This window comes from Hibiscus syriacus, unplaced genomic scaffold (genome assembly GCF_006381635.1).
Source record: "Hibiscus syriacus cultivar Baekdansim isolate YM2019G1 unplaced genomic scaffold, ASM638163v2 tig00110387_pilon, whole genome shotgun sequence".
Taxonomy (NCBI): domain Eukaryota; kingdom Viridiplantae; phylum Streptophyta; class Magnoliopsida; order Malvales; family Malvaceae; genus Hibiscus; species Hibiscus syriacus.
In genome coordinates this window covers 5,964,997-5,976,234 of record NW_024062717.1, presented here as the reverse complement: position 1 = coordinate 5,976,234, position 11,238 = coordinate 5,964,997, and the positions used below count along the sequence as shown (strand labels likewise).

The 11,238-nt window shown below is 33.8% G+C and overlaps 1 protein-coding gene across 1 annotated transcript; it reads left to right on the top strand.

Annotated features, from left to right (window-relative positions):
* Positions 1-4,124: 4,124 nt before the first annotated feature.
* LOC120122711 lies at positions 4,125-8,905 on the top strand. Its single transcript, XM_039141827.1, has 12 exons — positions 4,125-4,569; positions 4,678-4,756; positions 5,242-5,314; positions 5,708-5,797; positions 5,984-6,069; positions 6,236-6,704; positions 7,035-7,432; positions 7,516-7,615; positions 7,714-7,773; positions 7,866-7,952; positions 8,121-8,249; positions 8,346-8,905. Exons 2-12 carry the CDS (start codon positions 4,680-4,682, stop codon positions 8,646-8,648), a joined length of 1,872 nt encoding a protein of 623 aa, XP_038997758.1. The 5' UTR covers positions 4,125-4,569; positions 4,678-4,679; the 3' UTR covers positions 8,649-8,905.
* The last annotated feature ends 2,333 nt before the right edge of the window (positions 8,906-11,238 follow it).

Below are 11,238 nucleotides of genomic sequence, written 5' to 3'. Positions count from 1 at the left end.
GTACCCCCACAAAACACACAACCACAAAGACCTTGCCAAGATTTTAAAATTTAATTATTTGAATTCTTACACAGAAATTGGTGGAACAATATCCCACATAAAAAAATTAAACACAAACTCTTTACACAAAAGATTTTAGAATTCATAACTCATAATGGAAGAAAATTTATCGTTTGCGCAAATTCCTCTTGATTTTGGTTCAATATTTGTCTTAAGATTATTGGACAAAAGTGTTAAGTCTGAGAATAATATAGAGAATAAAATAGTGATAAATAATATTTAAATATTATTATGAAAAATTAATGATAAAGAACGAGTTTATCATGTCTTAGGATTGTTAAAAATTATAACAATTCGAGACCATAATCACACATGAGAATATAAAACAAACAAGATTAAACTTCTTTAAAAAAATAATATAAAATAAATAGAACAAAAAAAATACTCTTTTCTTGATTGGTCTTTTGAGCGGAAATAGTTGAGGCATGTCGCTACACAGTTTTATTGGGACAGATTTTTGGCCACTCCTTTGGTGCTCGAATTTGTTGGTCATCTATCTCCTAGGATACAACAACTAGATGATCAGCTACAGTATAACAACAGTAGATATCACGAACTATCTTTACCTTCGATTGTCATCGAAAAACTAAGGAGAGGAAATATTTTTTAAGAAAGTAAAAGTTTTTAAATTCTGAGATATAGAAAACTTGTTCTGAAATTGTGTTTAACCTAGCAGGTTAACTCAGTATTTATAGGAGATTTTCAAGAGAAATTCACTTCAACTAGATATCTTTTAATATTCAAAATTAAACAGATAATAATATCTTTTAATTTGAAATATTCAAAAGATAAAGTGACCTTTTACTATTTAAACTTAAATAGATATTATTTTAAATTAAAATATTCAAAAGGATATAATTATCTTTAATATTCAAAGTTAAATAGGTAATAAATATCTTTTATTTTGACATATTCAAAGAATAATTATTCAACTAATATTCAAATTAAAATTATCTTTTAATTTATAATATTCAAAAACACATAAATTTAATTTAAATATTAAATTCATCAATAAAATTCACTTTTTTCTGACAATTTGTACTTCATTATATACTCGTTGGGGGATTAGGACCACGACAACACAGATAAATTGTACGTCGACCTTGACAACGATTTATTTGATTTAACTGCAAAGGAAATCATACATCAAGTTGTTGGATATTAACAAGTCTTCATCAGGGATTTAATAGTAGCTCAAAGCAATGTTTTAATAGTTAATTTGATTGTTTTGTTATTGATATTCGTCGTGATATTTTAGGCCATCCCATATGTGAGAGAGAGAGAGGAGGGGGGTGGAGTGGGGACAGAAATGGGGAAGGGAGAGATACCTTTTGCCGGTTATGATTGGAATAGACACCCTTGTCCTAATGTCTTTGGAAAGTTCACTTTTTTCTGTCACAATTGTGGGATTCTTCACTTTCCTACTCCCGGTCCCAAACTGCCAAAGCTAATGGCAAAGCTGGTTTTGTGTGTTGTTTATCTGTATTGTCCTTTTCTTCTCATGTCAAAGGTAATGGCAAAGCTGGTTTAGTGTGCAGAATGTTGGCGACAAGTAAATTTGATCATCGCTGCCTCCATGCATGACTCAAGAGCCAAGACTCTGATAAATTATCATTATCAAATAATTTCAGCCCCCAGAAAAGTACTGGCATTGATTGTAAAGATGCATGAACAATTTTGTAGGAACCAAGAAAAAAATATTCTTTTGAAATTGTTCGGTATGTTAATCTATGTTACTCAAATTTGGATATGAGTCTGTTTATCTTTTTTCTATATATGGACAACATAATATAACAGTACAGATTGAGTTATAATCTTGTTTCTACATGAAACAAACAACAATGGTAGCAGAGTCCTTAGAAGCTGGTTCCTGAATTTTCCAAGCTTCCTTTGAAATCATAAATATTTTGTTTTCGTTTCTAATTTGTCTTCTTTGATCACTTAGAGTTGAATATTATAGTAAATGATTCCTTGAGAACTGCTAATTTCCTGCAAGTATACTTGATTTTACTTTGGCTCTTCACATTGATCTACATGGTCCTAAGGGATCTTGGCCTTGTTTAATGATTCAGAAGAAAATAAATTGAAATAAACCTTGGCTTTTATTGAGGCAATATAAAACTTGATTCAAAAACTCTGGAGAGACTTGGGTAATCTAACCCTCATCTTGTGCTTATAAACTAACATTTTTTTCGAGAAAAATCTCAGTATTCAATTAAGCATGGAACTCTGTGGCAGTTAGATAAGGGGATGCCATTTTTTGAAATCCTCAATTAAAGAATATCATTAATACAGCTTGATTGTTTCATTGATCTATATGAAGTATGTCTGTCAGTTTCATTTGGAAAAAAACAAAAGGTTCTCTTCACTTTAAAAACCAAATAATATAATATACTATGTTTCCTTGGTAATGCCATATCTTTGTCATTGAGAAGCTACTCAATGATCTGACTTATATAAAAATCTAGATGATGAAGTTTCATTTGTATATGGTTTGCAAGAACTGCAAAACTTTCAACCCTTTGCTGATGGAGCTTAAAATATCAGAGATTTAGATAGTTCCAAAAACTCAATCCTGGCTCTCTCTCTCTCTCTCTCTCATTGACCCCAACAGAAAAATCACTTAGAAAAAGCTAATATATGAACAGGGAAACAATATTGACGAATTGATGATGATACTAAATGCCTATATTATGTTATGTTAATCAGTTTCATAATCACATACACATTAATGCTTATCAAAGGGTATTATCTCAAATCCTCAAGGTTTAATCATATTAAAGCATCTTTTCTCTTTAGGCTACATTTCTTTATAGACTATGCTTTTGGATTTTTCTGCAGTCTTAATATAAAAGGTTGGATAACTGTTCTTGTTGCAGTGATAAACTAAACTTTTTATAATTTGTCTTCTGCAATCTAAATATAAAAGCCACCTTACAATTACACAGACAACCCTATATTTTAAAATCATTTTGTTGCAAGTGTGTGGATTCTATGACAAACATTAGTCTCTTTGATACTGAAAGACAATCTGGGTATCTGGCTATGCGCCTATTTTCTCCCCAAAAAAAAATATTTAGGCAAAGAGAAACCACAAACCTCATTTCCTTTGAAGCACTCGATGTCTCCTTTAAGCTTCCATTTTTCATCCTTTTGAGGAGAGAGTTTGCTTTTGTTTTTAACGTTACTATTCCTAACAACTTATATTTGGACATAAACACGTTATTGATTAGTGTTCAAAATCCTTTATATTTGGAAGGACTTGCCTCAGATTTTTTCTAGCTTGACTAGTTTAATCAAATCAAAGAAAAAAGGAACAGCTATTGTTTAAGGATAATTGGATGTTAAATGGGTTGCATGTTTGATGATATTAATCAAACACAAGTTTGCCTCCAGGTAGCATAAATTTTTTGCCACTTGCTAGAAAATATTATTGCAGATTAGTTGAAAACCAACTTAGTTACCAGCTTTTTCCCAAGTGGATTAGGCTGTCTATGACACTTTAGTTTAAAAAATTTAACAATTAATCAAACTAACCCATCATTCCACTTAATAAGCTAGCTTCTTAACACAGTAAATGATAAATTTATTAATTGAGTTGAGTTGCTTGATTTACCAATTATTATTAGTATTTGTTTGCCAAAGGCAAAATTTTATCCCACTGAAATAGAAATAAGCAAAATGCATAAATAATGGAAAAGGTCTAATCCCACAAAACAAAATGCAAATTATTAGCTAAAATAATCAGTTAATTTGGGATTGAATGGTTAGTATCTTACCACATACAATGCATAGTAGCAGTATTACTATATGAGACAGGCCATCAGGGATGGTCACCAACTCCCACTTGCTTTCCACCAAGAGAATGACAATATGGAAACTGAGGTATAAATTAATAAATGCTTGTTTAGACTAAAATTTCTTTGTGCTAAACACTTAAGCAGTCATAGCCACTATTTAATTTCCTGTCTCGTGTCTACTTTTGACCTCTGCTTGAGGTCATTTGACACCAACGAAATTTCTAGTTTCAAAAAGAAAGATTGTGTTTATGCTTACTTTCTTCTTCCCTTAATGCTCCACACGTTGGTTTTACTTCTTTTTACAGTTAAAAAGTGAGAGAATTTCCTCATTGCAAAAGTTAAAAGGATTTATAAAGTGAGTGAAGTTAAGTACCTTGGAAAAAGGGGGAAAGAAACAATGCTCAAAAGCTAAAAAGGTATCGTCTTTCCTAAGCCGTATAAGTGGGTTTTTAATGCAAAGCAATTTCAGTCCTCTACTAAGTTTGAGGATGTTTTAAGCAGTAAAATGATCAGGTTTTGTGAGTAGTTCCTGGAAGTCCCTGTACTCCTGAAAATGCAGCAAGACAATTTTAGTCTTGGAGTATAAATAATCACGGGTCTCTGCCTACTCACATGTGCTCTCTCCTTCTCTCTTCACAATTGTTTACCTTCTTCATTTCCTCAGAAATCTTTTCTGGTCTTCCTTGTTTACTCTTTTAGAGCCTAACAGGTAAAGTCGTCTACTTAGTTCCATTTTCCGTTGACCTTGTGTCAAAGAAACGTTTTTGGTTTTTCTGTGAAGTTATGAACAATTTTTCTCTTATACTATTTTTCTCAGTGATGGGATTTCAAGGCAGCGGAGAAAGTAACATGCTGGGATTGAGAGTGACACCATTAAGGCACAAGCGGTCAAAGAGGTGACTGTTCAAAAATCTTTTGTTAGTTTGTGATCACCTTTGTTTTACTTTGATAAGAGTTTTCTCTAACTGCAAGGATTTCTGGGATGAGGTTTTGTTTTTCTTGAGAAAACTTAAAAATTTGAGAATTTTCAGAAATAGAAAACCTGAAGAGGCATTTTCCAATTCTCCTTCATTAGTTTGGCTCCATGTCCCTACTCCCTAGTTTGTCGGTCATTAATGTTTTGCTATGGTACTGGTATATATGGATGTTAATTTACTTAATATTGTTGATTGTTATTAATTTTTCTTATCATAACAGCTGCAATTAATAAGTCATTGATGAATTACTTTAAGAAAGTTAAAGTGAAAAGCCTTGGTCTTCTTGCTTGTAGAAATACATGGAAAACAAAGTTATCTTTCTTGCTACGAATTGCAATGACAACCTTCAAATCCTATCTTTTGCAAATTTTAACAATCGATTCTTGGATTTTGTCACATGACAGCTTTCCTGGAAATAAAAGAGTAGAGGAAGATGGCATGGATAATTCTCTTGAAGCATCAAATCGTATAATGCTGGTAAATTATTCCCTTTTTCCTTTTAAAAAATAATTTGTAAGCTACTCCTTGGTTGGTTTGAGACTTGAGAGCATAAAAGCATGATAAGTTGATCATCTTACTGCTTCTTTGACTAATATCTTATTTCAAGGATCTCTTTTTCCCTCCCTTTCCCATGTTCATTTCAGTTTCTTTTTCTCTTTGGCTCCTCGTTGCTGCATGCATATGATAGTATGAGGTGGTGATTCGAAGAAGGAATCATATAATCAAATTCTTTGTTTTAAATTGGTCTTTTAGCTTTGAATTAAAATGGAGCTGAATATTTCTTACTATGGACTAATAGTCATCATTAATATGCTCCTATAGAATTTTTTATGATTTGCGAAGGGTCTGATTTATATATTTGGTTACCAGGATATGGGGCACTTGAAGGACTCTGTCAAAACCCTGAAAAAGCAATCTCCCACTCCCAGTATTGAGGTCCAAAACTCTTTGAAGCAAGAGGTGTGGAACTGAACCTGCTTTTTTTTTTAATTATTTTACTAATCTTTAGACATCAACGGCTGTAATTCAATTTGGGAGTAGCCTGGTCAGGTCCTTTATGACCCAAGATTAGGCCACTGCTCCCAAGTTTCAAAGTCCTATTGTTCATATGATTTTTTTCTCTCTTTCTAAAAAACACTTGTGCAGATTTTACAGCTTGAGAGAAGATTACAAGATCAATTTGAGGTTCGCCGTGCATTGGAAACAGCATTGGGTTATAGAACTTCCCATGAAGATAGAAATGAAACATCATTATCCACAACTAAGGCAGTTCCTCTAAACTCTTATTTTCCTGGCAGGAAGTCATTGTTTAAGACTTTCTGTTGCTTTTTGAATTTTCATTTATGCCAACTTTTACCTTAGAATTTAGTTTCCTACTCTACTTTTAGCCCTTCCATTATATGTTCTTCAAGACTGCCCCTTGACAGTTGACACTGCTTTTCTACAGCCAGCTACCGAGTTAATCAAGGAAATTGCTGTGTTAGAATTGGAAGTTGTATATTTGGAACAATACCTTCTCTCATTGTATAGGAAATCCTTTGATCAACAAGTGTCTTCTATATCGCCATCTAAAAGGGATGAAAGGATAAAAACACCAGTAGATTGCCCGAGAGTGAGATTTTTGAAAGTTCCCAAACCTGATGATGCATCAAAAGTTGAAAATTCGGCTCTACAGTCTTGTTACCATGACAATTCATGCAAGGAGCCTAGTGCCTTTGAAGAAGAAAAACTATTAGATTCTGATGTTAATCGATCTCATTCCTCACTATGTCAGCATTCAGTATATTCAAGTAGAAGTTCACCTCCAGAAGAGAATTTGACTAAAGCTATTCGGACCTGCCGTTCACAACCTTTGTCCAGGATGGAGGTAACTTACTTTTAGCATGTAATCTTCTTAGAAAATTTGTATTTCGTTGTACTTTACATTTTTGGTTGGTTGCCTGTTATTTTACATCACAATAAACCATTACAGTCGTTTATTATTTCTTGAAAACTGATTGGCAATAGCTTATGTAGTTTACTTTTAGTTGGCTTTTGAGATAAATAATAGCAAATTAGTTCAATCATCATCATCATCCCATGATTGAATCAAGAAGAGGAACAAGTTCAATTTATGGGAGAAAGATCTCCTTATGATAGGTATTACAATTTAAGGATTTTTGCCTTGTGGTTGTAACTTTTGCTTGGTTCTCTACAGTATGCTCAGAACGCATCGGGTATAATCAGTCTGGCTGAACATCTTGGCACTCGCATATCTGACCATGTTCCAGATACCCCAAACAAGCTTTCTGAGGATATGATCAAGTGCATGGCTGCTATATATTGCAAGCTTGCAGAGCCACCGATCCAAAATGGATTATCATCTCCGAATACATCCACGTCACCGGCCAGTGCCTTTTCCCCACCGATGCAGCACGACATGTGGAGTCCGGAGTTCAGAAATAATTCATCTTTTGATGTACGGTTAGATAACCCTTTTCATGTGGAAGGACTTAAAGAGTTCAGTGGACCATATAGCAATATGGTTGAAGTGCCATGGATTTTCAGAGATAGTCAGAAACTAGGTGATGCTGAACACTTGTTACAAAATTTCAGGTGCGTCTTTCTGATATGCAAATGTCACAAGAAAAACACCCTCTCGCAGTTTTGGACGCATTCATCGAATTGTTTTGTTATAGGTCACTTATCCGTCGATTGGAAGAGATTGATCCTAGGAAGTTGAAACATGAAGAGAAGTTGGCATTTTGGATAAACACACACAATTCATTAGTGATGCACGTGAGTGTTCTCATGTATGAAAAGAATCTAATAGAGTAGTGTTGGCACCAATTTTAATGAAATAGATTGTATTGAGTCTTTCTTTTCCTCTGCAATAGGCTTTTCTGGCTTATGGTATCCCACAAAATAATGTGAAGAGACTCTTTCTGCTGTTGAGGGTAAGAATAAGTGAATAACTTGTCTCATTGTTGCATCTCTAGAACGACGAAACTAGCCCGGTACGTGTTATCTTATACACTTTACTGTTCAGGCTGCATATAACATCGGAGGTCACACCATTAGTGCAGATACAATACAGAGTTCTATCCTTGGATGCCGTGTTTCTCGTCCCAGGCAGGTAAAGCTCAGGCCTCGTCTTCCCTAATCCTATCCTCGATTTTGATTCTTTATAATTTCTTAAAATTGTTAAAGATCTTTTAGAAACAGATTTCTAGTTCAAAATGACCATGGAGACTGATTTAACTCATGTTTTAAGATGGTGCTGATGAAACTTTCCTGCTTTTAGTGGCTTCGGTTAATACTCTCCTCGAGGACAAAGTTTAAAACTGGAGATGAGAGGCAGGCATATGCAATTGAACATCCACAGCCACTTTTACACTTTGCCCTCAGCTCGGGAAACCATTCCGATCCGGCGGTACCATCTCATCTTTCATCTATGTTTAATTCTCCCTTACTAGTATAGGATGCCTATGAACCAGTTGAAAGATGTTAATTTTGAAGTTTGCTGTAGATCCGTGCCTACACACCAAAGAGAGTATTACAAGAGCTGGAAACTGCAAAAGAAGAGTACATCCGTGCTACGTTTGGTGTCCGCAAAGACCAGAAAATTCTGTTACCAAAGATTGTAGAGTCATTTGTGAAGGATTCAAGTTTGTGTCCAGCCAGTGTCATCGAAATGATCCAACACTATTTACCCAAATCCCTTCGTCGGAGCATTAGAAAATATCAGGCAGGAAAACCAAACAAGAACATAGCATGGATTCCTCACAATTTTACCTTTCGGTATCTAATATCTAAAGAATTACTAAGATGATTGCATGTATGTATGCTGTTCGGGCATGATAAGTTTTGCAAGTATTTCCATTTTGGTAGATTTTAGAATTTTCCTTGTACAGAGTAGGAATGAAAAGGGAAAATGTTAGGATATAACAATGAAGCATCTTTTGTAATGCAATTGTTATCATCCTTTGTCATGCAATAGGAAGATCCACTGATTTATGTAATGTGCATTGAGATTTGTATATAACTGTGGGCTGATATACTTTTATTAGTGAAAGGAACACACGCACAACTTGGGAATTACCCAGAAATTCTCATCGTGTAACAAGCTATACACACACGTATAGTCATTTTATAAGAGTTCAACAGTAACTAGTCCGAAATGATTAATTAAGCCTTTTTTTTAAAAAGACATTTTTCAAGTAAATTTTTATAGTTGAGCTAACAAAATTTCGACACTTAAATACACAAGCTAAACTGTATGAATGTACGAGTGTTAACTTTCTAGAGTGTAGAAATTAAATTTGATCATTCTTGTCGATATTCAAAATTTCAACACCAACCAAGCAGCATCGGTGATAAAAAAATTGTTGTTATTTTTTAAAATTTCAAGTCCGAATACCATGAATATCAAGGATTGAACATATATTATTTTGTATTTATTCTAAATTAATAAAAAAAAAAGTGCGGAAAGGGACAATATCACTAAGAAATTAAAAGTCATACATGATCGGCGGAAAAAGGCACTCACCGGCTTTTTTTTGTTGTTATGTGCGCCACACATGAGGTTCACACTTCAACAAATGCTATGCCAAGCTCATTTGCTTCTCAATTATTATTCTTGTAGTATAAATCATATCAAATTGTTCATACATATAATAAACCTTTTTACATAGAACAGTAAGGGTATTTTATAAGAGAACAATAGAAACAGACAATCTAGATTGCCGATGATGACCCTTGCCTACTTTTCAGCAACAATTGTTTCAAATTATTGTGTTCATTTTCTCCAATATAAGCCCACTTCTATCTGTCATCTTTTCATTTGGTCTGTTTCATTCCTCTTTTAAAAGAAGGGTATTTTTATAATCATTATTTGACTATGGAATTATTTATTAAACTATACATAGAAAGAACGAATGGAATATACTGAAACAGTTGATGCAAGAAAGAGTTTGAGACACAGCTAGCTGGATACAACCTCAGCAACCAAATTCAAGGTTGTTGAAGCCATGAATAACAATAACACAGTCAATTAACAAAAGGAAACTGGTTAGGAGGGAGATGTTTAAAATAATTTAGATAATTGACCGGAGCTCTGCTAACCTGTCCAATAGAAGCAGCTGCCTTTAATCCAAATTTGAAAAGGGTTCTCGCATATTCAACTTTTTTACTTTACATTTTTTCAGGGTTGGCATCTTCTCTTGCTTACCTTTCTCCCAAATAAGTACATAAAGGTAACAACAAAAATAATGGAGAGCAGCAAAAGTGCCTGCTGTTTTAGACATCGATGTAAGATACAGTAAAATCATCACAATTCAAAGGACATAAATGTAGGTGAGATAAATAAAAGATAAGATTTCCCTTTGAACCCTAATAATACAAGAACTAATATTTAACAAGTAACATTTAAGATGGTTGATGAAATAAAGATGATCGTGTCAGCTGCTGACGGTTTATCTCTTTTAGTTTGGACAAAAAGTCATATCGATGATCAATCAATGATCAGTTTATTGTATAAAGATATTGATCGAGGTCTGTTGCGAGAGAAACACTTTTTTGTTTAGGAGAATAGCAGTCCTTGTCCTCCTTGTATGTTATTGGGTTTATATATTGATCCATAATTGACTCTTTTTACATGTTTGTGTTAGATCTAATATCATAATTATTACATATAGATTGATAGAGTGTATAAATGTAACCCTCCGTCAATAGATTTAGTAAGGAACAAATTTCTTGAGTTTATCAAGAGATTTATCAAAAGTCCCATCAAAGATTTATGCAGTTATGATTTTTGAAGATCCTTCCGAAATTGTTAATTGCTGGTAGATAGGTGGAAAGAAGTATTTCCGGAGGTATAAAAAAAATAGTCGTATCATTTCAAAATTTCTAAATGAATGGAGCCATGCATGACGATGATGTATGACTATTATGCAGGACCACACCAACTTGCCTGTGAAATGATGGTAACGTACGTTTGTTTGAAAATAGAGGCCACTTTTTATCCCACTTGTTAAATTATATCATGCATGCCAATGTTTTTAATCTAACAAACGGTATTTTGTTTCCACAATTTGTATTGTTTACTTACAAACTTCTTTAATTTTAAAAGGTTCTTCACCATAATTTGCCATGGGATTCTTCCAAGCTGTCGTCTCCAAATGTAGAGTTGGCTTGACTTAATTAACCTTTAAATACAAATGTGGGTAATACATGTCCTCCATTTTGACCCAGAGGTTTCCACTTTCGAAGGTCCAGCTATATTTGAGCTTAAAACGAGTTAAAAGGAGAAGTTGGATTGTACATTAGAGTACAATCAACATTCCCTTCGAACTTTCAAGGTAGCATACAGAGACGGAGGGCCTTTGGGCCCAAGGGTCCGGCTCTAATTTTATGTTTTTTTT